General features: G+C 36.2%; 1 protein-coding gene across 2 annotated transcripts in view; it reads left to right on the top strand.

Moving 5' to 3' along the window:
* The window catches only part of LRP1B (LDL receptor related protein 1B), a 741,350-nt gene that overhangs the window by 493,209 nt on the left and 231,787 nt on the right, over window positions 1–16,354 (top strand). For both annotated transcript variants that reach the window (XM_068949290.1, XM_068949291.1), the window contains 5 exons: window positions 977–1,177; window positions 4,454–4,699; window positions 10,200–10,397; window positions 11,849–12,053; window positions 15,295–15,459. In XM_068949290.1, coding sequence (XP_068805391.1) covers window positions 977–1,177; window positions 4,454–4,699; window positions 10,200–10,397; window positions 11,849–12,053; window positions 15,295–15,459 — 1,015 coding nt within the window. The remainder of the gene's footprint in view (window positions 1–976; window positions 1,178–4,453; window positions 4,700–10,199; window positions 10,398–11,848; window positions 12,054–15,294; window positions 15,460–16,354) is intronic.

The raw sequence follows: 16,354 nt of genomic DNA, 5'->3' as shown, positions 1-16,354 counted from the left end.
AGCCACCCGTTTCCAGGATCTTTCCCATTCCAGCCCAGGTTTCTCCATCTCAGTAGTCTATAGGCAGAAGCACAATGCAAGATCAGCCTCCTAATTGGATCTGCCTCATGTCTCTCTATTAATTGGAGTATTCAGTAAGTGTCACTTCTGTTTAATCCAGTGTTACCAATATTTATAACCAACTATACTGCTTGTAGCTAGCAAGTAACAGGTTGAGTTGAGCAGGTAACAGGTTTGAACTTGAGAGTTCAAAAACTCAGTTCTGGACACACACACGCACATGTACACCTACAATTATATACACATTTGTGTACTCACACAGACACACAGTTACACACCTGTATATGGTAGCATTTATCATCTGTTATTTTTCACCTACCACGTTCTTAGATTGAGTGATTCTACTTTAATATCTATATGTTTCTGGAAGATCATAACACCTTTCACAGTCAAGAGCCTATGCTGCGTCTCTGATGGTGGTCAGCAAAAAGTGGAATTTTTTTCCCCCTATTGAGGAGTAGAGGAAACGATCTGAACCTTGGTTAGATAAAACTGAAAAACTCTTCCAGAAGGCTATTCGAGTAGAATATGAGAGGAGAGAGGAAGAAAAGCAAAAGAGAAATACATTTTTAAAACACTTTATAATTCAGTATTTTTAACTTAGATTATGAAGATGTGTCCTAACTGTATGCAGTTTTATTCAACATGGAAGTAATTAGAATTGATTTTTGGTTAGAAAATTAGGCTGTCAACATTGATTTGGCTCATATTTTAGAGTATAAGCCTGAGTTGCTTGCTTTCTATTCATCTAAGAGGAAAGTACTGTTAATACAAAAGCAGATTAATACAAAAGCAGTTTAAGTACTGTTAATACAAAAGCAGAATACAAATAGATTTCTGTGTAATATTATTGAAGGTTTTTTCCAATGTTTGCTTCCAGTCTGATTTCTTGTGTTTATTGTCTCTTTTCTCCAAGGGAGATGCATTAGCAAAGCGTGGCTATGTGATGGCGATATTGATTGTGAGGATCAGTCTGATGAGGATAATTGCGAGGGCTATATGTGTGGACCACCAAAATACCCTTGTGCTAATGATACCTCCATCTGCCTACAGCCTGAGAAGCTTTGCAATGGGAGAAGAGATTGTCCTGATGGATCTGATGAAGGCGATCTTTGTGGTATTTCTCTTTTAGATATGTTTTCCTGACTCTTCTCAGTATTATGTCAACAGTGTTCCCTTTGGGGGGGAAGTCCGCACGCTCATGTACCAGGAAAAAACTTCAGTAACACTACAGAACTACAACTCAAACTACAGAAGTCTGAGTTGATGGAATCCTATCAAGTAGCTGTATAGGAGATAATGAGGAAATGCATGATTATGCCTGTGATACTCGTAAATTGTAGTCTTCTTCCTGAATCAGAACAGAACCTGGGCTTCACTTTGTTTTTAGTGCTTGTATATGCATATGCCCACAGCATATAGTACCCGCCTCATAGGTGTAAAAGAGGATGGTTTTGAAAACGTATTATTTGTAACTTGATGCAGCTCTTGTATTTGACTCACGGTCTGCGTAAGCCTTCCAGATGTGCCATTTTTACAGCTTTTTTCCCTCTGATTACTGAGGACATGAGGAACTTCAGTTTGAAGCATTGGTATGTGTTTCTAGACCATAGAACAGGTGCCTGTCAGTGTTTCTGAAGGATTAAGATGAATAATCATAATACAGAACTTTTGATTAAATAAGACATCTTCATGATCAATTTCTACGTTAGATGGTTATCTTCAAAATCTAAGTGACTTGTATTACCTCTGAAGTGATCAGTGGTTATTAGGTACAGTGATCTTTAAACCCTAAGCATCTCACACCAATGATCATAAATACCTGACTTGGCTTAACTGAAAGAGCGAAGATGCAAAATAGGTCGCGTATCTGGATGAAGGCTCGGATTAAGCATCATCTTTCAATCTAGACAAGAGTCAAGAATTTTGTCTAGACTGATCAGTGCTGCGTCTTTTTCTCTGATCTTTATAAATGCAGCCTTGATCTTGCCTGGTCATCAAGAGTGTGACCGTAAGTACCTCTTCCTTTGCTGATATTCTCTCATTGCAGTGCTTGACCAATGATCTCTCTCACCGCATCATTTCACTGATTCCTCTTTCTTTATCATACAGGAATAAGCTAGTTGTTTTATTTATTGTTTGATTACTTTATTTATTACTTTACTATTTATTTTTTATTCTCTTATTTTTGTTTTCTCTTTTTTTATTTTAAAGATTCTTCTTAATATAGCCTCTTAAGATAACAGATACCCTGTTAAGGAGGATACAGCATAAGGTCTTTTATTTTATTTCTACACCATCTCTATATTTGGACAATTATCTTCCAAATAGTAGTAGCCTGTTATGACGCTGTTGCAGAGGAGGAGTGGAAAGGGAGTGATGCACTTCACTCATAAGAGAGAAGCAGTGATATGTTTTATTGAGATAAGATAGTGATTTAACAAAGTTCAATCGTAAATAAGACAGTGATTTAACAAGGGTCGATGGCAAGATTCACTCAGTTATTTACTGCGTGGAGGACAGGGTCAGACAAAAGTGTCAAGGAGACCCTCCCACTAAGTCACAAGGTTCAGAGAGGACCCCCTTACTTTCTAAACTCCTCAGAGGAGTCTAGGTGCAGCTGGATCCAGTCTTAGTTCCAGACTTGCTCAATAGTTTATGTCCAAGGATTATGCGCACAATCAGTCAAAGAGGTAACTTAGCAAAGTGTGCAAAGTTTCAGTGTGCTATTAGTCACTTACTGAGGATCTGTTGTGGGTAAGGAATCTCTTGACCTCAAGGAGTAACCTTGAGAGATGTCCCTACTCAAGGGGAGATCCTGCCGTGCAGCTAGCTGCCATGCAGCAGAGTTCAATGGACTCTGGACTGCAGTGTTATTTATAGGGTAAGATGATCGGCTCATAGTCATATGCATACCAGCCATACCTTGACTGGTGTACGTTCAACTAGTCCTTGGCTGTTGTGCCAAATTATGCTCTGATGCAGCTGTCCTGATCAGAATGCAGCCATCAGGACTGCTATTGATGGTTTATGGCTTTACTGAGGGCTATTGTCTGAGCAGGGCTATAAGTCAACGGTCAGGTTTTGGGGGGGGGGGGGGTGGCAGAGCACACTGTCACAGACGCCTGTATCCTGTTGGGCACTATATAGGGCCAAGCTTGGCTGTTAACAGTTGCTGCAACTTTTAGAAGGTTTAGAAGACAGCAGACCTTTTGGTAATTGTAATTATTTAACATTAAAACATACTTGAACGTGATCTGAAGGGGGAAGACGCAGTATGGGATGCTGGACACCACCTTTGCATGTTAGGTATTTTAAGCAGCTTACTCCTTCTTTGTTGTCACCAAAAGCAATGGAAGTCTGAACAAAGGACCATTAAAAGAGAAGGTTTTTATTTTATTTTTTATTTTTTTTAAAGCAGGAGGGAAAAAATTCTTCTGTGGAAAACTGTTGTCTTATATGCATTTTATCACAAGCAAGAAAGGCTTTCAGAAACTTGTGAGAATCAAACAAAATTACTAAAAGACCCAAGAAGATTAGAAAACAGAAATGAAGTCTAGTTTCCAGTACAAAGACGGACCTGTTCAGTATTCCCGGTGATTCTCTTGATATCAGGGGTAGTATTAGATAAATGGTAGTGATTCTACGCTTTTTTGCTTTAGAGATCGCAGAGTTTCCCGCAGACCATTGTACACAATTATCATCCTTTTAATTCAAATACTTCAAAGGTTTTAAAAATCACTTTCAAACACCTTAACAGAGCTTTGCAAGTTATCAATTACCTGCAAAATATAATGCGAGGACACTGACACAGAAAATGCAGTAGTAGGATTCTCTAATATTTGTCCACGCCTTTTTGGAAAAGAAGGAAAACGAAATCCTGATTTTTATTCTTTACATGTTTCTTCGACAAGTTGCTCAGGATGCAGATAGATAAGACTAACCGTTGGAGCTTTCTTGAACCCATCAGCTCAAGTGTTTGAAAGCAGGGAAAGTATTTGGGAAAGTATGTTTGTTCCTTTCTCTGAGCATCAGCTTTTGTTCACTGTTGAAGATGGGATGTTGGGCTGTGTTTCTTTGGGCTGATTCTGTATGGCCACTTTTTGCTTTTTAAGTGGATGAAATAGTATACATAGAAAGCCTATCAAAATGTATATATATTGTACATCTGCCATGCTGAAATCTTGAAAAGTTACAGTAAAGGTACCAAGCTCAGTAGTTACAATTTCAATAATTTTAAAAATGAGTACAACAATACTGCTCAGCAGATGTAAAATTCATCTTACTCTTCCTACAGCCTTTTCACGTGTTGCAGTTGACCTGATGGCTTTAAGAAGTACGCAATGTAACTGATAGCATCGCAGCCCCTAATACTTTTTTCATGTTCTTGCAGATGAATGTTCACTTAACAACGGTGGATGTAGTCATCAATGTTCTGTGGTTCCTGGAGGAAGAATTGTGTGCTCATGCCCTACAGGATTCAGTCTTAGGATAGACAACAAAACTTGTGAAGTTACGGATTACTGTACCAAGCACCTTAAGTGTAGTCAAGTATGTGAACAGCATAAAAATACTGTCAAGTGCTCCTGTTATGAAGGCTGGAAGCTCAGTAAGGATGGAGAAAATTGCGTTAGTACTGGTAAGTGGAGATAGAGATTATTTTCAATATTCCAGCCGTTAATATCTGTTATGTCCATTTAGGGATGTTCTCTCTCCTTGTTTTTTTCTTTTAATGAAGGAATACAGGTTTAGGTTATGAAAATGTAGGGCTGGAAGGAATCTGAAGAAATCACTTAAAATAATGCTATCTTTGATGCGGGATGGCGGGCTAATGCAGTATTAGTTCCTTGTTTATAAGACTTTCTAAACAACATTAATACTGAATAGTTCCTAACTAAGTTTTGTTTGAAGTTCTAAGCAGTTTTTCATATGTATTTCGTATGTAGGGGATATATATATATATTTATATATAGGATGTATATTTTGAAGGAATTGATCAGTTGATCAGTGATATTGATGAGTTATGTGGAAATGCAAGGTCAATCTTCTAACATGCAAATAAAAACAATAAATCTTAACACAAAGTGCTTTGTCTTCTTGTGTTCTGGCTCTACCTGTAATTTCCAAGCATTGTAGGAGGTTTAGAAGGTGACCTGTTTTAGAACTCTTTAGTTTGAAAAAATCAGCATCATCTGCAGTTATCACTCGTTTTGGTTTAAGGAACATGTATGTGAAGGAAATAATGCAGCTGTACTTTGCCATATTCCAGCTGGTTTATGGTCACCTGCTGGCCATACTTAGAAAGAGGAGGAGAAGAGTACTTAGTGAATCGAGGAATTTTGACTGAGGCTGCAGAAGAGATGGATTGAGCTCTCATAAGAGCTTGCTTTTGCAGAAAGATGTAGTCCTTCCCTCTCCACCCCCAATTGCTTTCCCATTTTCCAGAGTTGTGTTTCTGTCCTTTCCTTTGCAGTAGTTCTACGCTATGGGAGAGACACAGTAAATGACAACTCATAGTGGATCTGGATAGCGGGTTTTATTTAAGAACCAGTGAGATTATAGCTTTTTAGCTTGGTCCTGTTTATGAATCTGAGCCTCGTACTGTCCGTATGATGAATGCCTCTGAGCATGAGATCTTAAATGAATGTAAAGTGAAGAAAAAGGGTTACATATAAATCTATGATCAGTAGAGCTCCAAGTGGTCTGGTGAAGACACACAGTGCCAAGCTTTTGCCAGATGGTATAAAATAACTCTTAGAATAACCACATTGGTTTAGAATGCCTTGAACCAGGATTGCACGTGTATTGTTTTACAGCGGTAACCAATAATCCTTTTTCGAGGAAGAAGAAAAAATTCCTCAGGGGAAAATTGTTACCTTAGTCTTTATTTACTTATTTTTGCCATCTAAAATATCACTTTTCTATACGCAAACACTTCAATAGTACACAGAAATAACATATAAAGCTAGTATGCAGCTTTCATTTTTTCAAGTTATTGTAAAAACATTTACTTGAGTGTCCATCAAAAATCTTAACAGGAATAAGCATACTGAAAATGCATTAGTGTGTGCGAGTATGTTATTTTTGATGGCGTATAAGAACAAAGTCTCTTTGGCAGAGGAATTTAAAGAATTAAAAGAGAATGATAAATTATGGAATAATAAGTGAAAATAAATAATTACCTTAATAGCAGTTCTTTTCTTTTAGTTTCTCTATCAATGTCTCTTTCAATGTCTTTCTCTTCATTTCCCATTTTCCCTTATTTCTGCTTACCTTCTCTTCAGTTTTTGAAGTTTTAAAATGTTGTGTTTCTCTCTTTTGAGTTTCTTCACTTTCTATATATTTTGTTTACAATGGGTTTGTTTTTGCTGTTCATATGTGTGTATTGTAGAACACTGACTTCCCAAATAATTAATGTTTCATTCGTGCTTAAAAGTGTATCGATTCAGCTAAAAGTATGCTGCAAATTATGCTCCATTATTCAGATAGAAAATCACTGTAAATTGTATATTTTCATGCTCTTCTTCCTAGTTTGTATTAAAACATCTTTCAAAACACATCGTACTGATGTATTTCACTTGAACTCTCTTAGATAATAAAATGCAGGAAAAACCTTGCTTTTGAAAAATTTTTAGATTTCATGTTTATATTCAGCTTTTTCAGAATTTAGTTTAATAAAAGGCAAGTTAGATGAACTCAAAACCAACATAGTTTTAGTTAAAAAATGATTCAACCTTTTCTAAGCTGTTAGAACTCAAGTGTGCATATATTTTGTAGCATTAGTTATACATGTGGAAAAGAGGATATCACATCTGTATTCTTGATCTGTTTCAGCTGGTGTTTAATTCAGTTTATTAGAATTTCTTGATAGGTTTAATACTGCATTTTTAAAAATGTTGATAAAGGATGGTCATAGCCTCTTTGAGCAATGTCAAATTTCTGATGAAGTTTTTATGAAGTTTTTCTCAAATTGTTTATGAAGATATCATTTTGCCTTGAGGTGGACTTCAGAAAAGCACAGGAAAGGATGTTTACTATGCTAATATTCTTATGTTAAGTGCTAATGAAACAAAAAATAAGCTTCAGTTAGCATTTTCCCCAAAAAAGAATTTCAGATTAAAACCGCTGATGAAAGGTGAAAGCATTAATATTTCTACACAGATATGTGTTTGTGTGTGCGCATGTGTTCAGACAATTTTCTTCTACCAGAAACTTTTCTTACCACATTTCATGCTTGAGGCACAATACTTTGTTTACATAATGTATTTGGTATACTTTCCTATATGTTGAAAAAACTTGGTGCATATATGAAACCAGATGTTACAGGAATAGGTGATTTTTGTGTAATACATTATTATCAATTTTCTTTAAAAGGCTTTAAAAAACCAAGTCAAGATCCATTGTATTGAATTGGGTTGAGATGAGATTTAAAAATATATATATATTCCTAAGCAATTTGTAAAATACAGAGTGTCTTCTCTGAGTTTCCAGAAGAGCAATCAAGATGGAAAATAAGATCAAATATTTATTTATAAGGTGATGGAAAAATCTCCTTAAATAAAATGGGTTCATTTCAGCCTTTAGTTTGTAACTTGCCATAATACATCTTATTTCACGGAGTCATAGAAGGATAATGTTGGAAGGAAGATCAAAGGCTATAAACCTAATGTTGTTTATCTACTTTGAAGACCTTCAAGACACTTTCAGTGGTGAACTCTCAGTCTCCCAGGGATGATGTATTTCAGAGCATCACTATTCTTAAGTTTTTTTCCTAATCTTTCTGAATCTATTTACTCCAGTTCCAGCCTTTAATCCTGGGCCTGCTTGTTATTTATATAGAAAACAAGATTTTTCCCATATCCATTCTATCAGCCTTTCATGTCTTTGAAGAATTTTTGTGTGCTTCCACTCTCCATCTCAGTCCATTCCTTTTTTAGGCTACACAGTCCTGTTCATTCACTCCTTTCCTGGCAGGACATGCTTTTAGACCTCTGCTCACAGTTGTTGATTTCCTCTTCACTTCTCCAGTTGTTTCCCATTCTTCATCCAGAGCTGTGCTCAGAACAGGGTACAGCATTGTAGACTGTCTTCAGAAGAGCTTAGGAGGAGTGGAAGGATTATGTCATAACAGTTTCTGTCTACTTTTTAACTACTTTTCTGAAGAAAATTTTCATCCGCGATGCCTTGTCGCGTTTTTCACAGTATAATTCATTCTCTTGTTTTATATAGTCTTGCACTTGTTCATTGACTGTACACCAGCCACAGTAATCAAGGATCTGAATGTACATCTCTTCATATTGATATGGGAAGGGTAAGAAAGAAGATGGGGTTGGGCGGGGGGGAAGCAGTGCATGACCTGCTCTTTCAAATGAAAAAGTCAAAATAAACAAAGTGATGCTGCTTTGTTCATACTCAGTCCCATAAAATTACTATTTTTTTTGCCCATTCCTCATTATTAATTTACATTTGAAGTCCTATATCTTAAATTTGGCAAGATCATTAATCCTCTTCATCAGTGTTCCTCTATTTGCACCTTACACTGTGTAGCTTAAGTTAAACTCCCTCCTGTGGGAATGAAAAAAATCTCATCTAACAGGGTATAAATTTGTTAGGATTCTTTTTTTAATTGTGTTGCTCGTTACTGAGAAACACAAAACAAGTTACTGCTGTCGTTCATCACGTCTATTTTCTTACTCATTGGAGTTGCCTAAATAACAGTATGTAGGTAGCTTCTAGTCTCCTACGTAATAGCTGCTAATTTATCAGAAAGTGGGAAGGGCCGTTAAACTGTTCCTCAGCTTCAGATAACTGATAACTTGTGAAACAGCTACAAATGTCAGTGATCCTGTTCCTCATAAAATTGTTCAACTAGTGCAGAGCTTTCAAAAACTGACTTTGCAGAAACTCGGTCATTAGCCTGACAAATATGAGGATCATTTGGAAAGGCCAAGACAGCTTATGAGCAGGTACTTCATGACTGGAAGCACTGCTCTGCTGAGGTACCTTTTTAACTTTGCACATACAGATTCAATTATGTATGATGTCTAATGATTACCAAAAAAATCCACTAAATTTATGTTTAGAAATGATACATAAAAGTGCCTTTATTGTGTAATAATTTGTGGAATTTATTTTCTGACTATTTTAGGAGAACAGTGCAATATTGTCTGTTGTCATAAACTACCAATAAGCTGTTTCTATATAAAATTGAGGTTTTTTTGAATGGAAGAAGAAAAATTTCTATTCCATTATCATTCATGTTGCATTCCAGGCGAAGAGCTACAACATAAGAGAGCTACTTTCTGAAAGAAAAGAATCGATGTGAAAATGTTTCTTTATTAAAGTGGATATACCGAGTTGTTTGGGTAGTTTAGAGATCCAATTTTTTAACACAGCTGCTTGTTTGAAAACTTTTCCTAATGTAGAATATGTAAGAATTATAATACAAAATCAATTTATAGTATGTGTAATCTATGGAGAGAGTGTTTACACATGTTTATAGATACAATTTTATATAAGCTCATAGACATGCACACATATGCAAAAATTAGCTAGCATTAATCATATAGCAAGGGAAAGAAAATAAACTTCAGTAGTAGATGGATTTGGTGAAGGGATATGTCAGTAAGCATATAAAATGTTCATTTCTTTGCTTAGTATTTTAGGATGAGGTTTTGTTTTTACCAATTCAGTTTTAAAAAATTATGTTATATATGTTTTAGTAAATTTGTTTTCAGCTAGTTAGGTTTTGGAACAATGCATAATTTGACAGATTAATTTTTTTTGAAGCTTTTGTGAAAACAGATTTTAATTTTGATAGCTTCAGATGTTTTAAATCCTACTTATGGAAGTCCTTGTGGTGGAGCTATAAAAATATAGTTCAACAGTTGAATATGATATTCCTGATTTTAATGTTTAGTATTTCTGCGTATGATCAAAGATAATACTAGAATAGAAAGTGAGAAGTTTATTAGACTAAAAATATGTTTGAAAGACTTCTTATCAATAGGTGAATTGTTGTAATAATCCTTTTCTTCCGATAAAATATTCTGTCTTTCTTAGTCCATGTGTCATTTATATCAATATATAAAACTCTCTTCTTGACTGTTCTTTTGAAATGTATAATCTTTTGCTTCCAGATCCATTTGAAGCTTTCATAATTTTTTCTATTCGACATGAGATCAGAAAAATTGATCTTCACAAACGTGACTACAGCCTCTTAGTTCCTGGTTTGAGAAATACGATAGCACTTGATTTTCATTTCAGTCAGAGTTTACTGTACTGGACAGATGTGGTGGAGGACAAAATTTACAGAGGCAAGCTTTCTGATACCGGAGGTATGAATTCAATCTTAGATTTCTTAGTCGTCAAGACAATTCAGTTACAGGATCTCGGACCTGACAAATTGTAACTGAGCTACCATTAACAGAAACAAAATTTGTCATGGCATTCTGTCTTTAAAAAGTTGTATAATGTACAGCTAGGAAAAGACTTTGTAAAAATTGCCATTTGAAATATGCTGTATGGGGGAGTAAAATGGCAAGCACAGAGGGATGGTGTTTCTTCCTAGTCCAATGACAGAATCCTTTTTGTAATTTAGTTAGCTTCACCTTTTGAAAGAAAAACTGTAGGGATTTATCAGATCTCTGATAAATTACCAGTTCTCACTGTAGGTGAAAGATTTTGCTTCCTAATTTTATAGCATTCGAAAAGACTTGATCTTTACCCTGGTAACAAAATTATGGTCTATAATTCAGTATAATCTCACAATATACAAAAAAGTGTTTCTATAAAATGTTATCTCTTCATGCACTTTCATATTAGCTCATTTCATTGAGCTAATAAAGAGAAGCATATCGAAACAGGGACAGAAATACCCTACACTGCTCACTATGTAAAGAAAGGGAAAGACTTGCCACTTTCCATTAATGGCTGTGGTGTGTTTTGCATGAAACTTGTAAGGTAGAGTGTTATTGTCATCACACTGTGTTAAGGTCACACTGTATCAGAACCTAGGTAGCTTCTGAGTCATTATTAAAATAAATGATTCCCTCAGTCTTGCAGCTCTCTAGAACTGAGTTGCATCTCCGCAAAGCATTATGTCTTCCTGGAAATCCTGAGGGCTAATAGAGTGCTTCTGTAGTTGCTCTTTATGTGAAAAATTTTGAGACCTTCCAGAGGAAGTTGATGGTAGGGAAGGGTTTGTAGTCAATAACAGCATGAATTGTACGTGTGAATTCAAAGGAACAAAGTAAGGTTAATTACTGTAGAACTTTTCAAAATGTGTAATCTAAACATACTTTTGATTCTACCTGCTTTCTCTCTTCATCACAGTCTTTCTGAGTTTACTCTTACTGTGATTGAGAAGTAACTGAAATGAAGGTGCACAAATTTTGTTTACTATGTCACTCACTGGGAGAGATGGAGCATGAGCGTGTGCTTCACAGATACTGCAAAAGGGATCCCTCGTGAGAGGGCATGTGTACCTCTCTGGTGTGACTCCCCATGTGAGCTCTGGCCTTTATTGAAAGTTCAGAGTTTTAGTTAGTAAACTATATAAGAACTAAAAATTGCTATTACCATGGAATAAAAATACTCATTTATTTATATGTGGCCATAACTGTATTTGTTTACAGTAATCTGTCACATCTGTAAAGAAAAAATATGTTGCATGGAACAAAACACTGTATCATCCATCAGATTAATCGTGAGTTCTCTCCAAATATGTCCATGTCCATTATCAGACTCTGTATTAACCCTTTAAATTGTTATTTGTTTTGTTTTTAAGGTGTAAGCGCCATTGAGGTGGTAGTACAGCATGGCCTGGCTACTCCTGAAGGCCTTACTGTAGACTGGATCGCGGGAAACATATACTGGATAGACAGCAATTTGGACCAAATTGAAGTAGCAAAACTAGATGGCACTTTGAGAACGACATTAATAGCAGGAGCTATGGAACATCCCAGGGCTATTGCTCTGGATCCCAGATATGGGTAATTACAAAAAGATGTTTTTTCATGTTGGAAAGTATTTTAAAGTTGGTGACTTAAACGTGAGATTGTGGATTTCCTTTTTGCTGTAAGTTACAGGATCTAACATGTCTTCAGTAATTCTTGATCTTATACCCTATTTTGCCCCAAAGAACAGGGGCAAGACAAGATAAGTCAGCAAGAGAAGGTAAGTCAGGAGATACAGGTGTCTGTCTGTTAGCAAATAACTTCTCTTGCTCTATGATTGTTTCATTTAATTTTAATAATGTGATTTGTTAATAGTTGGAGCCAGTGGTCTAGTTGGAGCAGTGGTCTAACATCCTTGTATGGTTAACGGACAGATTTAGACATTGCCAGGACAGTTCATCTCATTTTGAGATTGATTTTGGTAGGACTACGAAAGACTAGCTTAGATGTAACTGAAAGACTAAAAGTTGAATGAGATGACTGCCACCTTTCATGTTTGCTTTTCCATCTTTAAAATAGAGATGATGTTTGCCAAAGTCTATTAGTAATCTTTCTACCTATTGATGAGGAATATTATGTCAATTGCAATATTATTAATCATAAGCAGCCAAGTATATTAGCTTCAGCCTACTACCATAAATATATGTATTTTATCTAGTGCTTTATGTGATTGTTTATAATAAGTATTAGAATATTTTCATAATATCAAGCAAAATATTAAAGTAGGCCAAAATTAGGTGTTTAAGAAAAGTCGTCTTAATTTTTAATGTAAAATATGCATAATGTGTATCTGTCATTTTTGCTCTGACAAAAAAGCGGGGGGGCTAATATTAAAAAGGAAGGAAAAATATGCTAAGCACAGTTTTAATGATGATGATTTTAAAATGAAAATTTAAAATGAGATCTGGAAATTCATGTCTATGATAACTGATGATTTTGCCCTTCAAGGGAAAACAGCCTTTACTATGTTAGAATAGTATTAAAATCAGGCAATAATTTAAGTCAATAAACATAATTAACATGTAGTAGAAAGAAAATGAAACTGTTGGTGGAACCCTTAATTCACTGTTCAAGCAGTTGCGAATTCTGATTCTGATTGAAGTACAGTCAACTATTCCTGAAAACTTAAAGCAGTTTTATGAGGCTATATGAAATTGCAAACTGGTTATGGAAAACAATATTGCGCGTAGCTGAGTTCTCTTCGCCAAAGTCTTACGATCACCCACTAGACCCTTTTTTTCATAATTATTTTTCTTTCAAAAAGGAAATCAAATTAAAAGTGGCCAAAAATAATTGACCAGCCTGTGTCCAAAGTTGGTCTTTAGCATGAATTGAAAGGTGCCTTACGATACTTCTTGCTCTATGGCAAGATAAAAATGAATTCATAACATAATAAGAACTAATCATTTAAAATTTCTAAGATGTTAGTATATAGATGGAGGGAGTCCCCTCTGTATTTATGGTGGCACAAAAAGCCCTGGTAATAGAACGTTACAGTTTTATTTTAGTGTTGTTTATATCTTTTTTTCTATTTTCAGACTAAACTCTTTCTGAAATGTCTCTGTCAGTTTGAACCTCCAATTCCTATTCTGTTGTTGCCATTACTCAATTGTAGACAGTAAAGTTCCACACATGATCATTCATAACTTTTTAAGGCTAGAAAAGATCTTTGAAGTTACTTAGGCCTTCTGAACAATAAATGCTGTTGAAGATAATGACGTTTTTCACTTGCTGGAAGCATAGTGCTAATGAAGCTGTGATTTGAAACTAATTAGGAAAGCATTTAGTGGAATTTTGTCAATTATTGTATATTTTACCATTCAATTATTATTTAAAAAAAAACAAAAAAAACAGTAGTGTGTTGTACTTGGAACATATGTATCCAGTTCTCTCAATTGATATAAAAATTGTTTACAATAATTTCTGAATTCTAAGAAATAAAGTATTTCTGAATTCTGAGAAATAAAGTAGTTCTTTGTAGCGTTCCTTGGGGTAAGTCTTTAACAATTTTTCTTACTTCCCTACCTCATTTCTATTTTATTCAATTTGGTAGGTGCAAGTAGTCTAGCTGAGATTTTTTTTTTTTTAATTTTATTTTCAGGGCATAAGTTTACTTACTTAAAATTACATGGTGTGCAGAAATGGAAGCTCTATGCTGGAAAGTTGGTTGGTTTTGCCTCCCCCCCCCCACCCGCCTCTCCTTTGTGCTCACACAAAGTGCTTTGTTTGTCATCTCATCTGGGTGCAGTTCCAGTTACTTGTACAGTCCATGGAAGAAACTTGAGGCCTTTGCTATGTTGATTCAGAGTACCTGAATTCAAATTTAATGTAGATGATGTAAATAACCCACTTTATACATTTTGGGGTATTGAGAAAGTGTGTGGGGAAATTGTCAAAGAATTAATACTTTGGTTGAGCAGTTATTTAAAAACACTGCATGCTACTTTTCACAGGCACTGAGTGGAAAGACCTTACAAGAATGTGTTAAGGACTGAAATTGTTCAAAGTCCTTACTGGTCAAAAGCTTTGTTATAGTCCAGTCTCTCCGCAGTTAGTTCTTACTTATAACTATTTCAAAGTTGTCGTATCAAATGTATTCTGTTTAAGAGATGTAAAAATTGTGTGCATCTTGGAAAACTTAATAAACTAAAAGCAGTATGTACTTTTCACCTTTGGTGAAACTGCTTCCGCTATTTAATATGAAACTGCTGTGGTTATAGTACATAACCTAACATACAGGTATATTCCAGTTTTCTTAGCAAGACCAATCTGTTTAAAATCCCACAGTGACATGCTAAAATCTAGAGATCCTCATTTGGAACACTTTTAATAATAGATGGGAATCTCTATTTTATCATATTCCTATATCCTTGCTACCTCACATCACTTTTCTTCCATCCACCTAATCTGTGGATTGCTTTTGAAGGGTCTCGGAATCATTTTTTTATGAGGTGGGTAACAAATTGTAGAAGGAAGACAGACAAGCTGTCACTAGTATTAATGGACATAAAAAAGAGAACTCTTCTAGACTTTTAAAGAGAGGTCTTTTCAGCTTCATGATTGCTCTAAAATTGATGAAACGTTAATACACTTTCTCTCCATGTTACCCTGTAACTTCCGGGAATTTGTATAGTTTTCCAAATTCATCTGTGTATATTCCTGGTTAAGATACTTAAACGTATCAACCTTTTTCCAACCTTTTTTAGTCTTTTTGAGCCCCTTAAAAATTTTGGAAGCATTAAGACGTTCTTATGTGTTTTCCTTTTCCTCTCACCAGAATTCTATTTTGGACAGACTGGGATGCAAATTTTCCTCGCATTGAATCTGCTTCCATGAGTGGAGCAGAAAGAAAGATCATATATAAGGATATGGATACTGGAGCCTGGCCTAATGGCCTTACTGTGGATCACTTTGAAAAAAGAATAGTGTGGACAGATGCCAGGTCAGAGATAACAATATCCTTGTTACTTGTTCATAAATACTTTTTCTAAAAATGGGAATTACATTGCATGGAATATGTTTTATGTGCATTATTTTAGTTGTTATATAAGTCTTCATGGTTCAGTTCTATGTCCTTTGGCAGTCCTTGATATATAGCTGTTGACTATTGAGAATACATTTGATGCATTCAGCGAGTGAATGCTAAATTTTGTAAAACACACGAGAAACTATATGAGAAATCTTGCTTAAGCTCTTGAGAGAAGAAGAGTCACCGAACAACTTAAAGATCGTATTGTTACGGCCCTGAGGGCACCAGTAGGCATTAACGGCCTTGACCAGCCTCACCTGAGGCCTCCAGCCACACGCTCAGCCCAAGCACCCAGGACCTTGGACCAGGTCCCTTTCCAGTTAGCCCGAGGCCTTCAGCCCCTGCCCCAGCAGGGAGCCCTGCAGCAGTGCTGGTCTCCAGCTCTACCACAGCCCTTCCCCTGCTTGGCCATGGATCCCCTTGGTCCACACCTAGACTCCCCATCCTGCCCTCGGACCTTCCTCATCAATTTGGACCTGACGGGTGATCAGTGGGCTGTGTCTGACCTTAGTTACTGTCACTGGACCTCATCCTGACCCTGACCTGCAGACTGATTTCTTGCCTTGGCCTCAGACCTGCCTCATCACCACAAACTCTTCTGTTGATCTGGACTCTTGACTGAACCTGGCTGCCAACCCTAGGCCTGTCCTGATTGCGTTGTGTGGGTGCAGTGGGACAGGGCCGTGGCTGGCAAGGCCCCTGCCTAGCCGGCTATGTTATTATGCATGGCTCCTAACTCCTTGCCCTTGAGGGAACAGCCAGCCCTTGCTGCGCCTGGGCACTTACCCATGGAAGACCTAAGCTATTC

This window comes from Struthio camelus, chromosome 6, assembly GCF_040807025.1.
Source record: "Struthio camelus isolate bStrCam1 chromosome 6, bStrCam1.hap1, whole genome shotgun sequence".
Taxonomy (NCBI): Eukaryota; Metazoa; Chordata; class Aves; order Struthioniformes; family Struthionidae; genus Struthio; species Struthio camelus.
This window is presented reverse-complemented; position numbering and strand designations above follow the sequence as displayed.